The sequence below is a fragment of the Tamandua tetradactyla genome, chromosome 1 (genome assembly GCF_023851605.1).
Source record: "Tamandua tetradactyla isolate mTamTet1 chromosome 1, mTamTet1.pri, whole genome shotgun sequence".
NCBI lineage: Eukaryota > Metazoa > Chordata > Mammalia > Pilosa > Myrmecophagidae > Tamandua > Tamandua tetradactyla.
Window position 1 is genome coordinate 56,026,560 of NC_135327.1, and position 23,563 is coordinate 56,050,122.

At 47.4% G+C, this 23,563-nt stretch overlaps 1 protein-coding gene and 1 long non-coding RNA gene across 2 annotated transcripts; one reads left to right on the forward strand and one right to left on the reverse strand.

The window, feature by feature from the left end:
• The first annotated feature begins 8,929 nt into the window (after positions 1 to 8,929).
• On the forward strand, positions 8,930 to 21,769 carry LOC143684400 (uncharacterized). The gene is made up of 3 exons (XR_013176027.1): positions 8,930 to 9,057; positions 20,695 to 20,853; positions 21,539 to 21,769. It is a non-coding gene; the product is annotated as an uncharacterized LOC143684400 (long non-coding RNA).
• Positions 14,043 to 19,242, reverse strand: PRND (prion like protein doppel). The gene is made up of 2 exons (XM_077116398.1): positions 19,146 to 19,242; positions 14,043 to 17,514 (listed from the first exon to the last, which is right to left on the reverse strand). The coding sequence occupies exon 2, from the start codon at positions 17,501 to 17,503 to the stop codon at positions 16,970 to 16,972; it is 534 nt and encodes a 177-aa protein (XP_076972513.1). The 5' UTR covers positions 17,504 to 17,514; positions 19,146 to 19,242; the 3' UTR covers positions 14,043 to 16,969.
• Positions 21,770 to 23,563: the final 1,794 nt, after the last annotated feature.

Genomic DNA, 23,563 nt, shown 5'->3' on the forward strand with positions numbered 1-23,563 from the left:
GTATTTCGTTAGTTCTTCAGAGGAAAGGCAGCTAACTTTCAGCTGAGGTTCTTTCTTACATGGAAAGGCACAGGGTGATCTCTGCTGGCCTTCTGTCCAGGCCTCTGGGTTCCAACAACTTTCCCTGGGGTGATTTCTTTCTGCATCTCCAAAGGCCTGGGCTGAGCTGTGAGTGCTGAGATGAGGAATGCTGAGCTGCTTGGGCTGTGCTACCTTGCCCTCTCTGGTTTAAGCACCAGCCAATTAAGTCAAACATCATTCATTGCAGCAGGCACACCTCCTAGCCGACTGCAGATGTAATCAGCAACAGATGAGGTTCACGTACCATTGGCTCATGTCCACAGCAACAGAACTAGGTGCCTTCACCCGGCCAAGCTGACACCTGAATCTAACTACCACACATACCAAACTCTGAAATCTGTTCTATAACTCCTTATTTAAATGTACTTGAAATTTACTGCTTTTCTGTATATATGTTCAATTTCATATATGTTCTATTTTGCATATATGTTCTATTTCACAGTAAAAATTTTAAAAAATAAAAAAGTACATGGTGCTGTGCTGGTTTGTGCCTGGTTTACCTGGTCACACAACTGGATTTTGGTCGTGGGGCCCGTGGGATCTAAGGGATTCCTCGGTGAACTGTTGCCTGAGCTGTCCTGAGACTGAGGTATCATTCTTGTGTCTCAGGAGCTCACGACCAGGAGCTACAAGGATATCGTGTACCCCTGAGAGGACCTTGGAGCTGGGCGGGGAGGTCTGGGATCTCTGTTGTTACCTGGGCTTTCTTTTTTCTGAGGTACCATATCCATTGCCTTACAGTCTTCTGTAAATATACTCTGCGGACACATATGAATTTTTTCAATTATTTGACCCTATGTAATTGCTGTGATGTGATTTCAGTTCTGTATATTCCTGAAAAGACCAGGCAGCAGGAGAAAGGAGTTTTGCCGATTCTGGGTAGTTGATCACTGTCTTGTGCTGGGATAGTGGTGGGAGAAGGTGTGTTAGGACTGGTGCTGACAGAGCACCAAGGAAGGTTGTGGTGGCCCCAGTAAAAGCGTCTTGAGTTCTACACAGCCTTGACAGACGAGTGAGAATGGAGCCTAATACCAAGTGAGAGCCACGGACTTTCCCACAGGCTGTGGGAAGAAATGGGCAGTGAGGTTGAATTCTGCTTTTCCATGGTGGTTGTCAGTAAGAAATGCGAGGACACTGTGAACCCAATTAATGGCACTGAATTATACATTTGAATGTGGCTAAAAGGGGAAATTTGAGGTCATCTGTGTATTCTAGAATAAAAATTAAAACAAAAAATAAGACTGTACAACACAAATAGTGAACGATAATGTAACCTACAGACTGTAGTTAATAGTACAATTGTAAATATGTTCCTTCATGAATTGTAACAAATGTATCACACTAATGCAAGGTGTTAACAGTAGTATATGGGAACTCTATGCATGATTTTTTTCTGTGAAGCTACGACTTCTCTGATAAAAAACAAACAAAAAAGAAGAGTGCTCACAGGTTTTTGAAATGTAGAATGAAGTAAAAACATTTCTCCATAATACTGATAATGCAGTAAAGAATGTGTGCATGATTTTGAGTGGCTGGCTTAAATGTATCTCAGCCACACATTCAGTATCCAGAAACAGCTTGAAGTCATACGGATTTTTTTTTTACATGGGCAGGCACTGGGAATCGAACCTGGTGAAGTCATATCTTTAGGGCCGAAATAACACGATTTAAAATTCTGTGGATTAGATAGCAGGATTTCTTAAGAAATCAACATTGTGGTACAAATGGTTAAACCTGAAGAATTTGACTCTTTTTCAACATTAGATAGTTCCTTTTATTTATCAGAGAAAGAAAGAGATGGCACATTATAAAAGCATATTTAAAAACCACACTCAAATGCTCCAATAGAATATAAAGAAATACTTTCTGGAACTGAAGCCATCAGAGAGGATTAGATATTCACTTGCCTCCATCTCCCAGTGGAGATTTTCAGTGTTCCCACCTTTCGGTGTGGCAGGATTGCCGATGCAGATCTGATAGCTCCAAAATACCCGGTCCACAGTCGAGGCAAATATAGAACTCTCTGCAGAGCTTGCTGTCTTTCTCAACAGTTCAAGGCATTAGGGCATTAGGATTGTCTAATTGAACAGAAATAAAGGGAAGGAGAAGAATCCAGCTGGACGTGGGACCGGAGGAATTGTCCAAGCTATGTTTCACAGAGTCACAGACACATCCGGTAGGGAATCGCCCTCGGACAAAAGGGGCTGGACACGGATGGATCCTGCGGCTCTAGGAAGATCCAATAGAATGCTATATTGGGGCTCCATTGGGAGGCAGGTGGCTCCTCAAAGCAACATGTTGAGCTAAGCACAGCCAGACGTGGCTGCCACCCTCCCGTCAGGAAAGGCCAGCCCTGGCCAGTGGGTTTGCGCAGCTCTGGCCAGTGGAGCAAATTCCCTAGGGCGTATGAAAAGCAAAGTCTGGCATTTCCAAGAGGAAGGGACAGGATCTTAGTGGAAGGAAAGAGATTCAAGGTCAGTGGAATTCAGGAGTCAGGCAGACAGAGAGGCTCTGAGGACCCCATTTGGAGCTTTCTAGTCTCGGGAGACAGTCTGGCAAGATTGGGGCTGCAGCTGTGTAGAGGAGCTCAAGGCGACCAGAATGCGTTGTTGGGTCTGGTGGTGCTGGTCCACTGTGGGAGATGTACATGCGCGTGGGTCCTTGTCTCAGTGGGACAAAGGAGCCAGTTACCTGGCTTAGGTTCATTAGGAAGCTTTCCTGGGGGCTATAGCTGAGCTGCCCCCACAGAGTGGGTGAAGAATTATCCAGGGGGTGGCGGAAGGGCATGAGAGGGTTTGGCATATGGTGGGACTGTAAGACACATATTGGGGATTATGGAAAGTGAGCTTGAAGAACACAATGGGGCCCGGGTTGCGAAGGTGCTCATGCGCTTTGTAGAGGAGCCGCGATCTTCTGTGCAGAGTGGGATGCTCTTAAAGGATTCTGAATATATTTGGGGGGCCTCAGAAACAGAGACCTGTAGATTCAAAACCGATCACAGGGACCATTTTATTCTGTGTTTACAAACTGGGTTGTTTCTGAAACAATCTCTATTGATTGTTGATCTCTTTTCAACAAGCCTGTACTTTGCCTTTTTAAAGACGCAGATAAGCTCTGGAGCACTTGGGCTTTCATTTGCATGGGAAGATAAAGAAATTCATCCCGAGTATTTTGAACCATTTGTATGGTGCTGCCATGACACTAACTGAGACGCGAATTCTTTGAAGACATTCTCACATCTCTTACGTGGCCATGGGAGTGGTAGCAAGGAGAAAACCAGGCTTCTGTGGGCAAAATGGCATTCATTCATTTGTTCACTCTTTCATTCATTCAGTTGATGTGCTCAACTCTATGCTAGGAGCTTCGTGGGATACAAAAGAAGCAGAAATTGCAGCCCTTATCTTTGGGGGAACCCACATACAAATTGGGAATATATGAAAGAAGGAGGTAAGACTAGCATAGTAGGATAGGGCAGTATAACTACAGATAGCTGTTAAGGACATTGCAATGGGATAGAGAGATCATTGTAGGTTCAGAAATTATTTTTTGCTGGTTTTGAAGCAATTGAAGGACATTAATGTGTAGACTTGATTTGGGAGAACTCCAGGCAGGGGTAGGGCCACAGTGCAGAAGAGTGGTTTCGGAAGGGAAGTCATCAGCACAGGCATCCCAAATCCCAAGACCATACACAGAGAACCTTTGCTGATGTGGGAATGCATAGCAGTCCAGCCCTCCCCAGAAAGCCCAGAGACCCTGTTGCATCTCACTCCCAAACTTAAGGCACACTCAGAGCTTTGGAATTTGCACCCTATCTCTGGGGTTCTGGGCACTGGAGCTTAACAGCCATGTCTTCATCATCTTCAACACTCACTCAAGATGAGTTAATAAGATCCCTCCTTTGTAAAAAGTCTCTGTAATTAGAGGTTGAAGCTACTCTCAGCTTAACTGCTTAGATGTGCATACCTCTGCTGAACAGTAACAAATTTAACTGTTGCCCCACATTTTTTTTTTGAGAAGTATTTCACAATTTATTTACCTGTACCATTGATAGGCATTTAGGTTTACTCCAATTTTTTTATGGGCATTAAAAAAAATTTATTCTATTTATTAAACATACCTACATACAAACACAAACATTCTTACCATATGATCATTCCATTCTACATATATAATCAGTAATTCACAATATCATCACATAGTTGTATATTCATCATGATCATTTCTTAGAACATTTGCATCAATTCAGAAAAAAATAAAAAGAAAACAGAAAAAAAATTCATACATACCATACCCCTTACCCCTCCCTTTCACTGATTATAGCATTTCAATCTACTAAATTTATTTAAACATTTGTTCCCCTTATTATTTACTTCTTTTTAATCCATATGTTTTACTCATCTGTCCATAAGGTAGAGAAAAGAAGCATCAGACACAAAGTTTTCACAATCACATATTCACATTGCGAAAGCTTTATCATTATACAATCATCTTCAAGAAACATGGCTACTGGAACACAGCTCTGCATTTTCAGGCAGTTCCCTCCAGCCTCTCTGTTACACCTTAACTAACAAGGTGATATCTATTTAATGCGTAACTAAATATTAACTAAATCCAGGATAACCTCTTGACTCTGTTTGGAATCCCTCAGCCATTGCCACTTGATATTGTCTCATTTCTCTCTTCCCCCTTTTGGTTGAGAAGCTTTTCTCAGTTCCGTGGTGCTGGGTCCCAGCCCATTCTAGGATTTCTGTCCCACATTGCCAGAGAGGTTTACACCCCTGGGAGTCATGTCCCATGTATAGAGGGGGAGGGCAGTGAGTTTGCTTGTTGTGTTGGCTGAGTGAGAGAGGCCACATCTGAGCAACAAAAGAGGTTCTCTGGGGGTGACTCTTAGGCCTAATTTTAAGTAGGCTTAGCCTATCCTTTGCAGAGTTAAGTTTCGTATGAGCAAACCCCAAGATTGGGGGCTCAGCCTATTGCTTTGGTTGTCCCCACTGCTTGTGAGGATATCACGAATTCTCTACTTGGGGAAGTCATATTTTCCCCCTTTCTTACCATTCCCCCAAGGGGACTTTTGTTGCCCTACTTTTTAGATTAAATCCTTATTAAACTTTTCTGGCATTTTCTTTACAAGGACTTCAAACTAAGCTGTGGGGCAATATTAGCTATTAGCAGAATAAATACTCAAAGTATGCTTAGAGTCATTTTTGTTTGTGGGTTTCACCCGGAGGTGGAAAGTGCTCTTAGTACACAGGCTAAGAGGCTAGGCTTGGCTTTACGAAATGTTCTCTTTATTGTAATGGACATGAAATGGAAATATGCTAGTGGGTGAGTGGGGTTGCCCAGATGGTTGATGGTCAGGTTGAGCTCATTTGAGCTTATTTATTAAAGTATCTGTGGTAAATTGAATTACGTACCCCAGAAAATCATGTTCTTAATCTTAGTCTGTTCCTTCTGGGTGTGAACCCATTGTAAATAGGACCTGTTGAATATGTTGTTTTTAGTTAAAGTGTTGACAACCAAATCTGGTTGGGCTTTAATCCGGATTATTGGAGTCCTTTAGAAACAGAGAAAAAGCCCCAGGACGAAGCTGGAAGTCATGGAAGGCTGGCAGAGGAAGGAGAGGACTGTGTCCTGTGTGTTGCCTTATGACAGAAAAGCCAAGGAACCCCAAACATCACCAGCAGCCAGCTGAGAATGCCTCCATGTTCAAGGAGAAATCATTGCCTTGCTGGTGCCTCAAAACCAAGAACCAATAAATTCTTGTTGTGTAAGCCAACCCATTGTGTGGTATTTGTTTTAGCAACCAGCAAACTAAGACAGTGTCTGCCGTTTGTTTGTTTCCTCTTGTGCCGCAACTCTCATCATTAGCTGACTCTACTAGAGTAGTTAGACTTGTTTTTGGCTTTGAAATTCACCATAAGTGTATCAGTCAGTTACTACCACATAACAACCATCTAGAAATTCAGTGACTTAAAGCACTAGCTTATGACCTGGGCTTGTCTAGGACAGTTCAGCTCTACAAATCTCTCATCCTCCTTCTGGGACCAGCAGGAAAATTTGGGCATATCCTTTCCATGTGATGCAAGAGTGTAAAAGGGCAAGCAAAAACTGGGTCTCTTGAGGTGAAGGCTTAGAACTGGCACCCCATCAGTCCTGCCTCATCGGTTAAGTCCAGAGTCACAGCAGGAGGACCTTGGAAACTTCCATGGCAAAGGGCATAGATATAGAGAGGGGATGAAGAACTGGGGCCCTGGGCTGTCACTATGAGCAATGCTTTACGATGACCATTTATAATGGCAGTCAGTCTTTGCTCTACCCACTGGCCTGTGCTTAGTATCTCCTTCAAGGTAATGTTCGGGTGGAAGACAGCATGTCCATAAAGGGCCTTGAGCACTTCAGAGGAGGATACCAACCCCGAGTGCAACATGCACTCAATAATGAAATAAAGGTACATCTCTTGTTTGCTCGATCTGAACGTCTTAATCTTCCGGACCTAGCTTTCTTGGTGGGTAATCGTTTTACTTGTGCTCTAGAGGGAGGTTTGGGGAAAGTCTAACATATTTTACTCAGCTGGTGGCTTTGTGTAGATTGTCACATCCAAATATGCCTGCCCATCCCAGCGATAGGGAATCACTGTTGGCTGTGACTTTAACTTGTCCTCAGTGTCCCTCTCGGCCCCCGCCCAGCCCTCACAACGCCGTTGTCATTCTGCAAACGACCAGACATGTTGCTGGTGTGAACAATTTGAATTCTCAGGTTTTTTAAAAATAACTATTGGCATCAGGAGGAATTTTTATCACCCTGACTGTGGCACAACTCATTGTAGCAACGATGCTGGACCTTGTATGGCAGAGAAGGAATTTTCATTCATAAAAGGGGGGATTTCCATTGCATTCATCTGTGCACTCTTTTGTGTTCTTAGAACAAAAAGCCAGAGATAAAAAACATAGTTGCTCCATGAGGTGGCTTTTTCATTGTTGTTTTCTAGGGGGTTTCCAAGCTAAATCCTAAAATATGCATGGGAAGCATTAAAGGATCTGGAAGGATAAATGGCAGGGAGCAATGTCCTGGACAGAAAACAGGTGTCTGTATTCTTGAAGTGTGTGACCCCTGCCCACACTGAGAGGTGATAGTGGGCTGGAAGCTGCCCGGAGCCGTGGGCAAGAAGCAGGGTCCAGGCCAGGCTCTGTGGCTTGACCTGTAGTATGAGCTCAGGCTTCAGGGGCTCTGTTAAATGGGCACAGATGTATCCCAGGGGGCGTGGGGCACGGCCAAGCACTTCGGTTTGTGGGGTGGGTCCGACCAGGTGGTCAGTGGCCTCCCAACCTGCTCTTCTGGCCCTCGCCCTGACTCTACCTCCCTCTGGGTTGGCTGAAGGCCATGGGGCTGGCTCTGGCTGGTGCAGGCCGTGTGGGCCTCATCCCCTGAACTGGACTTCACCCAGCTCCCCCGGGAAACAAAGGCCCTCCCTCCACACCTTCTTCTCTTTGGTGTCCTTCCGAATTCTGTCCCTGTCCCAGAGGGACGCGGGTACCTTCACAGCAAAGGCAGAAGGTTCTCTGCAAGCCCCAAGGTCCAGAGGGAGCTCACAGAGAGCCCGGGCCTCCCCCAGAACCCAGGACAGGGCACACCTGCCCACCCTCTCCTGCTGGCCTCGGGAGGGTCAGGAGACACCGGGGTGGCAGAGCCTGCCCTCCTCTGGCTGGTGGTTGTGCAAGGCTGAGGGCCTGGGGGTCAGTGTGTGACCAGCAGAGCCCCCCACCTCCAACCAGGGTCCAGGGGTCAAGGCCCTCTGTGTGTGTGTGGCTGGAATCCTAGTGGCTCTGGGTGGCCTTGGTAGGGACAAGTGGAGGACAACAACTGAAGAAAAGTGCGGGGATTCAGTCTGCCTGCTTTGGGGCTGGTGGATGTGGGGATTTTAGGAACTTTAAAAACAATCATTAAAGAACACCTAGGGCTTTATCTGACTTCCTACAAAGATTCCATGCGCCGTGATTACTTTCCAAAAACCTACAACCTCCAGATGGTTCCCTAGACCAGATAAGTCCTGAAACCCAGAGGGGCCAGCCTCTCTAGAACATCAGCTAGTTCCATCTCCCATCCCATACTATCGACAACCCCGTCCGACATGAAAAAGTGAGAATGGGCATAGCCCAAATACCCCTAAAGAGTGGGAGAAAGACCAAAGGCTATGGAGTTATACAGAGAAGGTAGGGTTTAATGAATGAGTATGACTGCTGGATCATTATATCGATACTTATTTTAGTCTCCAGTGTCTTGGAGCAGCTAGAAGTAAAAACCTAAAATTGTGGAACTATAACTCATACCAAGCTCTGAAATCTGTTCTATAATACATTGTTGATGTGCTTTGAAATTTATTGTTTTTTTTTGTATATTTGTTATTTTCCACAATGAAAAAAAACAATTGCTGCTCAGTATACATGTAGTAAAGGATACAAATCTCAAGCATAAAGCTTGGAAAAATTTATGTGTCCATCTGTTCATATGTAACTACTACACTGAGTAAAACATAGAAACTTCCAGTCCCTCCAGAAAGTTCCCTTATGCTCCTACCCAGTTATTAGCCCTTCCCATGCCCAAGATAATCACCATTCTGTCTTCTGTCACCATAGATTAGATGGGTCTGTTCTTGAATTTTATATCAATGGAATCACACAGTAGATTCCATTTATATGGACATAGGGTGTGTCTTACTTCTTTCGCCTAGTAATGTAATGGCCGTGAGATTTGTCCGTGTCGTCTGTGTTTCAGTAGCTTATTCTACTGAATTATATTGCGTGACCGGCAGAGGGACCCCATCGTGTGACTATATTGCGATGTGATTACCCGGTCATGTTTCGTGTGAGATTAATGAAGGGGTTGTATTCGCGGCTCAGGTATGTCTCTGCTCTAGGCGGCTCAGCTGTGGTGTCTGCCACTGTCTCCTCAAGGCCTGGAGCAGGCGCCCAGCAGGTAAGAGACGCTCAGTGAGGGCTTGTTCCCTAACAAGCTGGCGGGGGGCAGGGCGGCGAGCTCCCTGTGTTGGCACCGGGGCTCCTTGTGTCCTGCTGTCTGATGAGCACCCCGTTTCATTTCGGCCCGGGCTTGTGGTCTGGGCTGGCGCTGCGCCAGGCTGTGTGGGTGCTCGGCCCTGTCATCACTTTCTGGTCTTTTCGGATGCTGGGCATGTTCCCTCTTCCAGGCTCGCCCCGCCCCCTCCTCTCATTCTCGCTGGACACACCTTTCAGCCTCTAGGTCCCACCTCCAAAGTCTCATCTCCAACGTGCCCGGGGCCAGCTACGGCTCCTCTCTTGTACTCCCAGAGCGGCCCCCAGTCCAAGCCCCTGACCCCTCCTGGTCACTGTGGACTCTGGACATTCCACAGCATTCCATCCTAGGATCTTCGTGATTGTAGCACAGTTGCCTCCATAAAGTGCAGTCAAGTTTAATTAGTAAATTTAAATCAATACCCTTTAGGGTTTGAATATATACTCTGGGGTGGCTATTTAGAAAGCTGCTTGAATAGATTCTGCTCCTAAAACAAACAACTCCACTGTGCTGTGCAATAGGACTGAGTGACGCTAAGTGGATTTTTGCCAGAAACTGTAAAGCGGAGCGATACTGCGCAGGCTGGCCACACAGAGACAGGACGAGAGGCCCCTGGAGTGGGAGGAGCGTGGGGGGCCCCAGAATAGCCCCAGGGGGAGGAGAAACAGGCGAGGCAGGTGGTGAGGACAAGGGAGCCAGGCATGGAGCAGAATCCGAAAGGAACACCTCCAACTCCACGTGGGCCAGGCTCACCTGCCCAGCCTCTCCCTCTCCCTCGCTCCTGCAGCTGTGGCTGCTACAGCCAAGTCTCCACCCTGCAGCCAGAAACACCAGGCTGATCGTGACTTTCACCTTCGAAACACCCTGCAATCCTCCCCCCTTACCCACACCCTTGCTGCTCAAGGTAGGGGTCCAGGGACCAGTAGGGTCGCATCACGTGGGAGCTTGTTAAAAATGCAAACTTGGCTTACCCAGACCTGCATTTTACCAAGATCCCCAGGGAATGCGTGTGCTCTCTAGAGCTTGAAAAGTGCAGCCCTGGAGGACACAGGACAAGCAGCACAAGGGACCTTTTCTTATCTCACTCCTCTTGTCCTCCAGCTTTCAGTCCCTCCATACACTCCGCCATCCCTGCTGGGCTGCACAGCTTGCAGCTCCTTGGATGTTCCACGGATTCTTCTTTGCGGCGATAGCGCCTCGTTCCCATCTTCTTCCCCTGGATAGCCCCACCTGTCCTTCCAAACGTGCCCTGTCTGCAAATCCTTTCCTGCGAATGCCCACGTCTACACAGGACTCACCCACGCTGCATGATCATTGTCCCTTCATCACCTTCCCTGTCGGGCCACGGGCCCCTTGAGGGTGGGGTGGTCCCCTTAGGGGCCAGAGAGGCAAGGCAGAGAGTTGGTGAACATTGGCCGGCCAAGTGAATGGAACCCCAGGTCGCCCCACGTGCCACCTCCTTGCCCTCCTTGCTGCACTGACCTTGTCTCCTACCTACCCCCAGGTCCCACATGTGGTGATAGGGATCTGGAGGGAAAACCTAAATCCCCCAGTTGAAACGACATCACCTCTGACTTAAGAGGGTGATAAAATGTTTATGGGAGTGAATTAATATGTGCCATTTTGATCAAGTAAACAGTAGGCTGGCTGCGCTGGAGTGGCTCCTGCAGGCCCTGGGAGAGGCCTATTTTATAGATGAGGAAACTGAGGCTCAGAGAGGTGAAGCAACTCACCTAGAGTCACACAGCTAGAAAGAGGCAGAGCTGGGATTCAATGACAGCTTGTTGGACCCCAGGTTTTCTGCTCTGTGCATGTGGCTTCTGACCTGCTGGCGGCCACCAATGATGCCACAGAGGTTGGCAAATGGTACAAATTGGGGCTTCCTCTTTTCTTTCCTTTTTTTTTTCTAGAGAGCCAAAGTACCTAAAGAAGAAGCAAAAAAGGCATTCACGAAAATGTTAAACATAAGTTAGGAGTAGAGATCGTGCCCAGAGGGGGGTGGAGTTACATGTCATTTGAAGTCAAGGCCACCTGCCAAGGCAGAGGGCCAATGGCCTTGAGAAGCCCCAGGGCTGACGAGGGGGCTTGGACCCTGCCCTGGGTGGGAGGCTGGCAGCTGGACTTGCAGATACAAGTATCAGGGCAGGATCCTGCCCTCCTCCCAGCTGAGCCAGAGCAGATTTGCAGATCATGCCAGGTTTGCAATTCCACTAGGAGCTCCTTCTAGCTTGATCTCATGTTAATGAGCCCAGAAAAGACTATTAAATTGGGGTGGGTGGGTGGCTTCCACTCTCTGGCTGTCAGGTGGGCTGAAAGCAGAGGGAGAGCCTTTCGCCCTTTGCCTCCTGCTCCCCTCTATTCCCCACCCCCACCCCCACCCCGGGTGAGCAGGGGTGGTTGTGGGGGTTTAGGTTTGGCACAGAAAAGGATAATGAACATTTTAAAAGATGCCATAAATTCCTTCCTTTTGTTCTTGATTGCAAAGAAGCCCTGAGTCAAAATTGCCATTAAAAAAATTAGAAATCTTAACCACCTAAAATGGATATTTTAGCTTATCCATAGGGATATTATAAAAATTCCATATGTTAGATGTAAAAATATTTATATCTAACATAGGTCATTGCTATAGCAATGTAGATATTTGTAAGAATTTCCTACTTGATATTTTGAGAACACTCACTGTTTTGACAGCTGATCAAATGGTATCTAATTTAGTGTTTAATACTTAGAATTTAAGAACTTTGCTATCTGAATTTGTAGATTTTTTCCCTTGTTGCCTTAATTTTAAATTCGTTTGTGAAACTTACTGCACAAACACTAGCTTCATGATGATTATATGGATACTTTATTTAAATATGCCTAAGGTGAAGCTAAAGAAAAAAGCAAAAAACAAATGAGAAACTTTAACCATGGACTGGGAAATTCAAGCACTACCCAACCGTTACACCTGGCCGGGCGCTACCTGGGCAGCCACTCTGCTCCGCTCTGGAAAATACCTCTCCTTGGTGCTGAACGTTGTTCCTGGACCCAGGAGCCTCTAGGGTCCCAGTGCCCTTCCGTGCCGGACCCTGAGGTCACCTCTGATGCTCCAGAGTTGTAATTCTCCCCTGGACATCAACAGGGGCCCCTCTCCGCGCCCTCCCCACCGCCCCCTCCTTCCACCTGGGGAGACCAGCGGGGTTCATTCCTGTGGCTGTGACCTGCCTGTGTCCAGCTTCCTCCAGCTCCTCTCTGGCCTTCTGCCAGTTTCCTTCCACAGTTTATGGCCGGGTCTGTTGGAGTTAAGACAATCCCTATTGTCTAAGAAGGCAATGCTTTCCCACAAAAGGGTTTGCACTAAAATAAGATCTGGGACTCCCAAGGACAGGGGGTGGGGATTCAGGCATGGGGAGGGCAGGCATCTAGGGAAGGCAGTGGCACTGGAACAGTAGAGGACAAGCCCTCTCTGGGGTCTCCTTTGTGCTGGGTGCAGCTCCCAGAAAGGACCTTTTCCAAGAGGGTGGTAAAGTGCATGGGTGCTCCTTTCAGTCAGAGGCCTCTCGGGTCAGACCAGTGAGAGGTGCCCCACCCCAGTGTGGGGGGGTCTTGTGTGACCCCCACTGTGTGAAGGTGTCTCCCACCCTTCAGTGCTCGGGGATGGACTCTCCTTCTGCCCCCTTGGCATGTTTCCGCTCAGAGGTGGTCCTGCAGCGCCCTGGGCCCATGAAGGCTCCCATGGTGCCCGGGGACAGCTGGGCTTGCTCCTCTCGGGCAGGCTTTGGGGTCTGGGATAGACTCAGAGATGTCTTGAAGATGTAGGGCCCCAGGTCAGACTTATTCCCATTTTGCAGCGGTGTGCCTTTCCCAGGGGCAGGGGGAGAGCTCCTCTGGGGAGACGGGAGCCTCACTGCAATGGGGTCTTCCAGTCACTGTGGAGAGAGGAGAAGAGAGAACCCCGAAGCTTGCCTCTGCCTGTCTGCTCTTGGTATGGGGAGAGCACTTCAGCAGGACGGCCTGGGAGCCAGGTGCAGGAGCCTGTCATGGCATTATTCTCTGTCACCCCCCCGTCATGAGGGCGCACACTGTGCCACCTGCGTGTGAATGCCAGAGCCTGCCCCAGCATTTCAGTGGAAACCCTGGTGGACTGCACAATGTACCACCCAGCAACACGCAGGCACCCCAGGGCGCCCCTGCCCACCGCCCCTCCCCCCCATACAGCACACGGATGGGGGTGCAAGGCGGAGCCATGTGCTGCGGGCATGAAGTAGGAGTTTGACCCAACCCGTCATTGGCCCTGGTCACCACCAACAGGCTTTTATCGGAAAACTTAAGGTAGAAAGTGTGTGCAGCTCTGGACTCACCCGGGGCTGCTATGTGGGGTGCACCCCGTAGAAGCAGGGATGTGTTTTCTAAGTGGTGTCAGGCGCATCCTAAGCCAGGTACAGGGGGCTCCAGGGGGTGCTGAGAGTCTATCCGAGCCCAGACGGGGGAGCAGTGCTGGGCAGCTTCACCCCATGCCTCTCCTGGCCGCTGGGGTGTATGGGTGGTGCAGACACCACTCCCTCTGCACTGAAGGCTGCACGTTCACTGCCTGCTGTCCAGGCTTTGCATCCAAACGGTTTGGGCCAAGAACCTGGCTTACAAGGGGAATTTCTAACAGTTTTAGGATTTCCAAATGGTGCTTATTGTCAGAAATGATTTGGGAAAGCTTTAGGTGTGTCATAGGCAGAGGAGAGATGCTCAAGCAATGTTTATGGGAAAAGTGTTTTCTCATACTTAAAGAGACACACAGAAACTCTTAAAAGTTGACACCATACACTGCTGGTGGGACAGGGTCATGTCTAGTAAAATGTAATTACATGCAGACCTTGTTAACAAAATTCTGCAGTACGATTCTCTTCCACAGAAACAAAAGCATCCGAACACATGTCTGTATGTGAGAGGATGTTTATCATCAGCAGTGGCAAAAAAACAGAAACAACCTGAGGGCCCATCAACAAGGATATGATTAAATAAACCGTGGTAACATTATACTATGGGATATTATGGCAATGTGATTTAAAAGGACGAGTTAGGTAACTAGTTAACTATTGACCTGGAGAGAGGTCATGATGTTTTTGTTAACTTAGAGAAGCAAATGGCAGAGGATAAACATAATATATACATAATTGTGGTATTTTAAAACAATTATAGTCTTTTTCAAAGGAGCAATCAAACAAGAAAATCTTGCTTATATATCTGAGCACAGCAAAGGTACGGAAGCTGCATCAGGCTGGAGGGATGGAAGGGGCTGGGGAAGGTAGAGCAGGAGGCAAGAAAACAAAAACCATAGAAACATGAAAAAAATGGCAATACTGTGAAGTGAACATTTAGAACATAAACTCTTACCTAAGATTATTATTTTAAATATGTACATTCATATATGCAAGTAGATAGGGACTAGAATATTATGAGACAAAATGAAAACACCGACCTAGCTGGATGTTGGGATTTTGGGCAATTTTTTGCTTTGTATTTCTGTTGTAATTTTTCTTTTTTTTTTTTGCACGGGCAGGCACCGGGAATCGAACCCGGGTCTCTGGCATGGCAGGCGAGAACTCTGCCTGCTGAGCCACCGTGCCCTCTGTTGTAATTTTAACGTCACTTTTACAATAGACATATATTAAAAAGTCAACACTCAGAGGAGACAAGAAAGCGATGGTTGGGAAAATTATTCATGTTTTTAAATGACTCTATAAAGAATAATTCAAAAGCCTGTCACGATATTTTGCACGTAGCAAGCACCTGATACACTTTTTGCTAAAGTGAGAAAACAGACTCACAAAGCCTTTATTCGACCTCATAATTCAGAAACAAGAGTAAGGGTTTTCATTGCACACTTTGTAAATGCATTTTGTATTTGAATCATCATGTACACATTCACTTTACTCCCTATTTAAATCTGGTTTCTAGAACTATTAACGAAATGAGAAAAGACAGCAATTATAGAAAGTATACTTCATAATGACCTAAGCCTTTTCACATAGGAAATGAAATTATTTTGCTGGCCTGGTTCTGATGTACCCTTTTAATTAAACTTACATGAGCCAGGACTTGAAATTTTGTCAGCCTAGTAATACTTCTTCTTGTTTTCTTTATTGCTACTATTTTTTTAATAATAAAAAAATTGGCATGCAAGAAATAACCTCTATGTATCCCATACTTTTTCTTTTTTCTTTCTCTGGCCTAGAATTTAGCAGGAGGTGAGCGGGGTTCTTGCAGCACAAAGAAACCCGGTAGGTCTTGCATGCCCTGCGCTGTTTGAGCAGCAGGCGGCATCTCAGTGCTGCGGCCCCGGCAGGTGGATGCTGTGCCCTGCGCTGCCCGCCCTGCCCTCCAGTCCCGCTCCCAATGCCAAAACCTTCCAGGTGCATCCTTGAGAAGCAGTGAGGGCTCAAGCACAAGAGGTACCATTAGCAACATCCTGTCTTAAAATACTTAGGGTAAATTGTCTGACATTTCGCTTTTTTTTTTTAAGACTCTCTTTAAAGGAGAACTTTAAAGATTCAGCAGCTTTTATGTCCTAATATGGTTCAGCAACTTGTGGGGCTCCCTGAGGACACCCCAGTGCATCTTGCAGCATTAGAGTACTTACTTTTATTTAAATTATATGCATCTTTTATAGCATATATTTCACTAACAAGGTGGCATGTCTACTCCTGCTTACAGCACAAATGAATTCTTTATTGGGTCTCCTTAAAAACACCCGTTCTTTTCTAACCTTTGTGGTCAGAAAGGCTTGTTTTTTAATAGGACAAGTGGTTCACAGAAGTGGAAATCCCTCTCCAAAGTGGTGTTAAAAAAACCAGTAACTGATTGTACGGAGCCCATGTGTAAAGGAAAGTATATTTAAAAATACTCATTATGTATGTACATGAAGAAACACACATGGGCTTAGGGAAACACGAGAAAGCAAGCATGTTTACAAATATTTTCTTGAATACACAGAATATTTCAGAGATGGAAACAACAAACACTTACCCTGTTTCTGAAAAAAAATCTTGTAGCATGGAAAAATCTTGCTGTAGATTTAGTCAGTTCTAGGAGTCAGCCTGGCAACATTTCCTTACAGTATGATTTCTGCATCTTTATCTAGCTTTATTTCTATTTAACTTTAGTTAGAGGAATGAAATTAAACTGCCGTCTAATGAGGTATCAAAGTACACGGCCTTTGGTACAGGACTTTTCCTTTATTTCCAAAGCAGGAGCTTCAAGTATCATTAATGATATGTTTGGATCTGGGTGCTGGCAAGCCGTGAGGTGATCAGGAGACAGCTCTGGAATTGGACCGAGTGAGAAACCTGGGGTCCAACAAGCCAGCATTGAATCCCAGCTCTGCCTCTTTCTAGCTGTGTGACTCTGGGTGAGTCACTTTACCCCTCTGAGCCTCAAGTTTCCTTGTCTGTAAAATGGGAATGACACCTACCTCAAAGTGTTGCTGGGAAACATAGTGAAGTGCTTGGCACAGTCTCTGGGGTTTTTTTTTAAATCTTTGCACCCGACATTTATTGCCTAATACTCTGTGCCAGACACTCCCCTAGGAGCTGAGAATTCAGCCAGGAAGGAGCCATAGTCCCACCACCCTCTGGGAGAGCCTGGGGTGGGGGTGGGGGGCTCAGAGCACACACATTTATCAAGTACAGACAAATACCAGAACAAATGCTTGAGAGTAATACATGAATCACTGACAGATGAATCATTGCTCTTTGGTACCTTCAGAACACACGTGGGTCTGAGGGCTGGGGGAGAAAAACTGGGGGAGCCGCTCCCTGTCTGCCCTCCTGCCTCATGCCTGTGGGCTGTCAGCCTCCTTGCAAGCTTATTTCACGACGAGCCAGATGAAAACCAGCAGACAGAACACCACCGGCTGCCCCCCGGTGGGCCGGAGCCCCCCACCCCTTTCCAACCATAAGTCACAGTGCTTGAGGGAGCAGATCTCTCTGATCAGCTGCCACAGCACCCGCTGGTGGAGCTTGCCCTGCTTGTCCCGGGACAGCTCGGCCGGGTTTGCAGCCTGGGTGGCGTTCACACAGCTAGCAACAAACACCTCCTTGGTGACGTTGGCCTGGGAGCAGCCATCATAGTGGATGCCGTCGGGGAGCTGCCAGTAGTTGGCCTCGTAGTACCTGTTGCCCTCGGCCCCGAAGTCAATGTCCAGCTTCCGGCCTTGCTTGATGAAGGTGCCTGGGCGGTCCTCGGCCACCCGGGCCGCGGTGCCCTGGGCGGTGCTGGGCAGGGCCTTCCGGTTCCACTTGATTCTGTGCTTTATGCCTCTGGCCTTGGCCCCGGAGAGCTGGCTGAGCAGCAAGGCGAAGCCGAGGGCCAGCCCCCATCCTCCCAGATGCCTCCTCATCGTGGCAGACCCTGCAAGAGCAAAGGGGGCCAGTTACTTTTCCCAGTGGGGTCCCCGTCTCCCCTGCCCCCTCTCCTGGGTAGAGGAAATTGTAAGATAAGGAAGGGCGTTCTTGCAACGTTTTTCAAAAAAGCATGAGAGCTTTCCCACGCTTGGGCTTCACAGGGTTAATGCAAATATCAAGCGCCTTTGCTTTTGTCTGGAATGAGGGCTGTGATCCTGTTTCTCAGACAGATAAGGGGCTGCAGCTGGCAATTATAAATGCCTTTGAATCTGCCTGGGAAAAGAGACGGGTGCTGAAAATTTAGGATGCACAGGTTTGCTTTGGTTCTCCCAAGTCTTTCAAATCGAGGGGTCTCTGGGACGAAAATGCAGTAGAAGAGGTGAAGCAGAGGCTTCTGGACATAGAGTGTGTTTCTTATTTTCCCTTTTTATTCTCTATAGCTCTTAGCCACCTCTACCTGGGCACATTATGCCATCCAGGCAAAGAAAGCCACTGGCTGCTGATCCTAAAGGGCTCGATGGCAGCCAAGAGATGGAGAGAGAGGGAGAGAAGGGGAATTTCAGAGGAAACGCCCTGTCGGAAAGGACAGGGGGGCTTGAGGGAGCAGGTCATGGTGACCCCATGGCATCCTCAGGGCTGCTGCTGACCCCCCTCACCCCTGCCCCCAGCAGTTTGTCTCGTTTGACTCCTGAAAGTACAATAGCCATTGTGGGAATCCTCCCAAGGTCAACTCTTCAGGGCGTTTTAGCACCTGGACCTTCCTCCCCAAGAATTAGGGAAACAGGAAGAGTTACTATAAGGGAGCATGCTTAGGCCATTTCCCAGACAAAGCTTTATTGTGACTCCAAGGAGCTGAAAGGAATCTTAAAAGCCAGTTAGCTTGCTTAGTCCCTAACCACCTGCCATCATCCCTCCACAGTGTTCCTAAAGGAGTTTGTACATCTCTGTTGAAATTTTCAACTACTGGGTGACATTGGTTCTTACGCAGAAAAAAAAACAAAACAATCTAAGTCCTCATCCAGCCACCCTGGAAGCACCAAAAACCTCCAGTGACCCTTCCTCACTTCTGGGCATTGCCTGTCTCTGCCCCTGGGTGGACACATGTGTGCCTAGCAGCAGCCTATACGCCCCAGGCTTCCAGCCCCCACCCCCTAACCACAGTGAGCTCAGACTGACTTTCTCCTGAGATCCAAGAGTGAAGCAAACATTCATTTATCTCCTAAACAGGTGGTCGCACCCCATCCTATCAGCCCCACACCTCTTGGTGGCAGAAGTCTTACATAAGAATAACAACATCATAAATCATCAGGGGCAATTCACATTAAAAAAAAAAAGAAAAGAAAAGCACAGAGATTTTGAGAAGGGAATGAGTTTTCATAAGCAAGAGCTTAAAAGCAAAATAAAAAATCCCAACTAGCCAAATGAAAACAGCATTTTATTGTAGCCTGGAAAAATAGAAATTCATGACCACAGATGCCTGAAAATTCTCACAAGTCTTTCTTGACTTGGGACCCATCCCGGAAAGTAAGAGTAAAGAAATCACTGCAGGTGTGCAGTCTGGGGTAGAGACCAAATTGGAAATGAGCAAACCCTGACTCCAGAAATGGGATCCATGCAAAAACTCTGCCCGGCACGTACCTTGGGTTCGCAGCTGGGAATGTCCAGAGCTTTGGCTCGCGCTGTCCCCAGCACACCTGGCACTGGCTGGGGCTGCCTAGCTATATGGGGGCTGAGGGGGTGGGGGCGCTTCTGCCATCTCCAAATATGGCAGGCCTTCCCCCCTGCAGGGCCAATCAGAGGCGCCTGGGCTGTTCCTCTGCCCTGACCGGGATGGAGCACCACATGCCTCTTTAGAAATGAAAACCACGTGAAGGTCTTGATGAAGTTCAGAAAGACTTGGGAGAATCAGACTTTTGGAATTGGAGTTGGAAGTGTTAGCAGGAAAAATGCTCTCCCATAAATATGTAAACCAAGGTGGCAGCTTCAATAGTCCCGCTGGATATGCGCGCTGTGCTGCACCTAAAGGGTGCAGCTGGGACCCGCAGTGGGGGAGGGGCCACACGTCCGGCGGGTAGGAGGGAAAGTGGGGGCTAACGTCGGGTGAAAGGACAGATGAGAGGGCTGCTTGGGGCTGTGAGGGAATGCTCCAACGACCGAATTAGCCCGATGGCCAATTGGGTAAACGTCTGTGGAAACCCGGGGGGCAAGGCAGATGGAGATGAAACCAAGCGCTTTGAAGACGGTGGGGGCCGAGAGCGGCTGTCTTCAGTGCCCTTCCCCCCGGCATGATGCCCAAGTGCGGTGGGGACGGGACACGAAAACCGCTCCCGGAGGCGGGTCCACAGGGCATAGGGGACTGCACATATTTGGGGGATGACCATCCTTGGACCTTATACAGTGGGACTGGCTCGGGTGTTCCTGTTACCATCATTACTGCAAGACAAAAATCAAAGTGAATTCCGGAAGGGATTGCGGGGCGAGATCTGCCCGAAAGGAAGAATGCCATCTTATTCTAAGGACGCTCATCAGTGCTCAGCTTCATGCCCTTGGCGAGCCTAATTGAGCTGTCGCTTCCTCGATGACCAGCAGATGGCGCGAGAAGAGCTTAAAAAAGACCATCCGAGACGGACGGAAATCCCGCAGCTCACCCCGCGCCTTCCAGACGACTCCCCTCTAGTTGGATTTGGGGCGGCAGTTGAGTCGTTCTTTCTCCTCTGTTTTTCTTTTAAATTTTGATTTCATTTTCCTCTAGCCTCTTTTTTCCTTCATGTTTCCATCTTCTTTCTCAAATCACAGACTTTTTGTGCTTGCGAATGTACTCACAGATGTGCAAACTATTTATTATAGACAGTTTGCAAAATATGAAAGAGAAGAAAACAATTCTCTCAGTATTTCTCTTCCCAGAGACAAGTGCAGGAACAACTTTGTTCAATGTACAGATGTCTGGGGTCATAGTAAGCTTTCGACGTGTTTAGAGCTGGAAAGGACTCAGACTTCTTTAGTCCAGCCCCCGGACTGAGGTCACATGTCCAGCCAGGCCCAAGGTCACGCAGTGGGGCGCGCTGTGCCGCTCCTGCTGGCTCACGGCCCGTTCTGAACTCGCTGTCCCCCTGCCCTCTGCCCGACAGTCAGGCGTAATCATCTCAGGCCCTTCCACCCCTCTTCTTTCTGTTCCCTCTCTGAGCAGCGCTTCGCCCAGCAGCGGTGGGAGGTTGATTTAGAGCTGATGAGGCTGCAGATTCCTCTTGTCCTGAACAAAAGGCCATTCTCAAAGGCACAGGGGAGCGTGGGAGACTAAAATGTTCAAGACATCGGGCTGGAGGAGCCCTGGGAGGCTGCAAACAAGGTAAGAAAGCCGCTAGATGCAGATCTGCTGCAAGCTTGCCTTGCATCCACCTCCCCAGCTGCAAAGATAGACAGACAGCCATGGCATTAGTGAGGAGCATTTGTTTCTTCCCTTGAGCCAAGAGGCTGGAGAGGAGGGAATTATGCCCCCTGGTTTCAACAATTATATTAGGAACATAATTCCTGTAGATCATTTTTGAGAAAAAAATGGAGGCTGAGATTGATGCCACATTGCTGTGCTCCACGATACAAGGGACTGTGACAAACTTCTGTTGAATGTATGAACAATAGAATATTATGCCAAGTTAAAAACAAGGAAAGGCTGAGCTCTAGAACACAAAAATGGGTCATTAATTATGTCAATGCCTTTCTTTGATTGGCTTTAAGAGCATTTATAAGTAAATACAGGGATACAACATGCCCTGTCAAACCAACTGGACACTGATGGGTCACTGTGTGGACGATATCTTTGCTTCTTGAAGATTTATCAGGCGTCTGGTTATATGTGTGGGGACATGCTGCACAGGGAGTTGAGAACATAAAGATGGATGGGCCAGATTCCATTGCTAGAGGAGCTCGCGGTCTAATGATAGAGAAATGATTGAAATGTGTTTTGGAAAACAATACTTATTAGACAGCTGTTTGTAGTTGTCTAACAGCTATATCATTTTTTACTTTTTATTGAGGTCTATTATGTATGCAGAACAGTACAGGATGACGTATTTCCAGAACCTGAACACACCCATGTAACCTGCACTCGGATCAAGAAACAGAACTCTGTAGCACCCCGAAAGCCTCCTTGTGCTCCCTTTGTGTCACTATTCCCTCCCCGAGCGTAACCACCGGCTTGACTTTTTGCACCATTGAATGGTTGTGCCTGCTTGGCCTTTTATTTGAATAGAATTATGGAGAAAATACCTTTGATGTCTGTCTTCTTTTGCTCCAATTACATCTGTGAGACTCATCCCCATCGTGTGTGGTTATAGATTGTTCTCTCCGTTGTGAGAATAGTCCACAACTGATTTGCCGTTCCCTTCCTGGTGGGCATTGGGGTGGCTTCCAGTTTGGGCTCCTGGGAATGGGGCTGCTGGGAACGTTTGTGCCTTTTGGTGGACATAGGATCCCATCTCTATCGGGTGTATACCAAGGAGTAGACCTGCCGGGTCACAGAATATACGGACACTCACTGTTCATACTTGGACATTTGATTTGTGCTTTGTGCAGATGTCACATGTGGCTTCCCTCAGCACACGGCACAAAAGCCTAGGGCAGCAGTCATCTGGCTGTCATACTGTTGATCATGTACTGACTGAGGTCTGCTCTGCACCCAGGGCAGGGCCTGCCATGCATCCCCAGTCCTCTTGTCCCCTTCTTCATCAGTGACCTGCAATGAGGACGCTGTTCCTAGAGCTGTACATGGACCAAAGCTAGCCAGGCAGGCTGTGAACCAGGGGGCAGGCATGGCATCCCGAATCTCAGCAGGCTGGGATGTAGAAAAACTGCAAGACGAGATTTAACAGGGATAAATGTTATTGTTTTCAGTTAGTTAAAAAAAAATCAAGGCCAGCAGGGCCAAGACCTGTCTGGATGATAGTTGAAATTCTGTGACGTAGAGTTGTTTAGAAGCATCATGAGCCCAAAGGGCCACCTGTACTTGAGGCAGCAGAGGCTGCCCTGTTGGAAGGCCATTTTCTCTGCAGGTCTCTGCGCTTCCCCTGTTGGGCCACAGTGGGTGGCTGGAGCTTGGCTGGGGGATTGATACAGCGAAGGAAGGTGGGGACAGGGGTGGGGGGTGTAGGAAAGAGGTGAAGGAGGTGAAGGAGGTGAGAGCTCCCCTCCTGGCAGATCAGGGCCCCCGGGAGGCAGTTATGTATTTGGATACCACCAGGAGTAGAACATTTATAAATGAGAAGATAATAAGCCACTGATGGTTTAGGGCAGGGGTAAGAAGATAAAGGCTGGGCTTGAAGATGCTGCTTCTCGGGGCACCATCTATAAAAATTCAGGCCTGAAGCCACCAGACCCTGAGATGGTGATAGGCAGGAAATGCCAGACTCACCAGCATTTTTTAAAAAAAATATTTTTATTGACGAATCTTCACACACCTACAGTCCACATATGTTGTACAATCAGTGGCTCACAATGTCATCACATAGCAGGGTATTCATCACCATGATCATTTTTAAAACATCTGCATCACTCCAGAAAAAGAAAGAAACAAGCAAACAAACAAAAACAACTCGTATTTCCCATACCCCTCACCCCTCCCTTCATTGACCACTAGTATTTCCATCTACCCAATTAATTTTACTCTTTGTCCCCCCATTATTTATTTATTTTTTATCCATATTTTTTTACTCATCTGTCCATACCCTGGATAAAAGGAGTATCAGACACAAGGTTTTCACAATCACACAGTCACATTATAAAAGCTAAATCATTATACATTCATCTGCAAAAATCAAGGCTACTGAAACAGTTTCAGGCACTTCCCTCTAGCCTCTCTAATACATCTTAAACTAAAAAGGGCATAGCTATATAACGTGTAAGAACAACCTCCAAGATAACCTCTCAACTCTGTTTGAAATCTTTCAGCCACTGAGACTTTATTTTGCTTCATTTCTCTCTTCCCTCTTTTGGTCAAGAAGGCTTTCTCATTTCCATGATGCCAGGTTCTGGCTCATTCCGGGATTTCTGTCCCACGCTGTCAG

Excerpts from the sequence above, each read along its gene's own strand:
- PRND (XM_077116398.1), bottom strand. The coding sequence starts at position 17,503 with ATGAGGAGGCATCTGGGAGGATGGGGGCTGGCCCTCGGCTTCGCCTTG.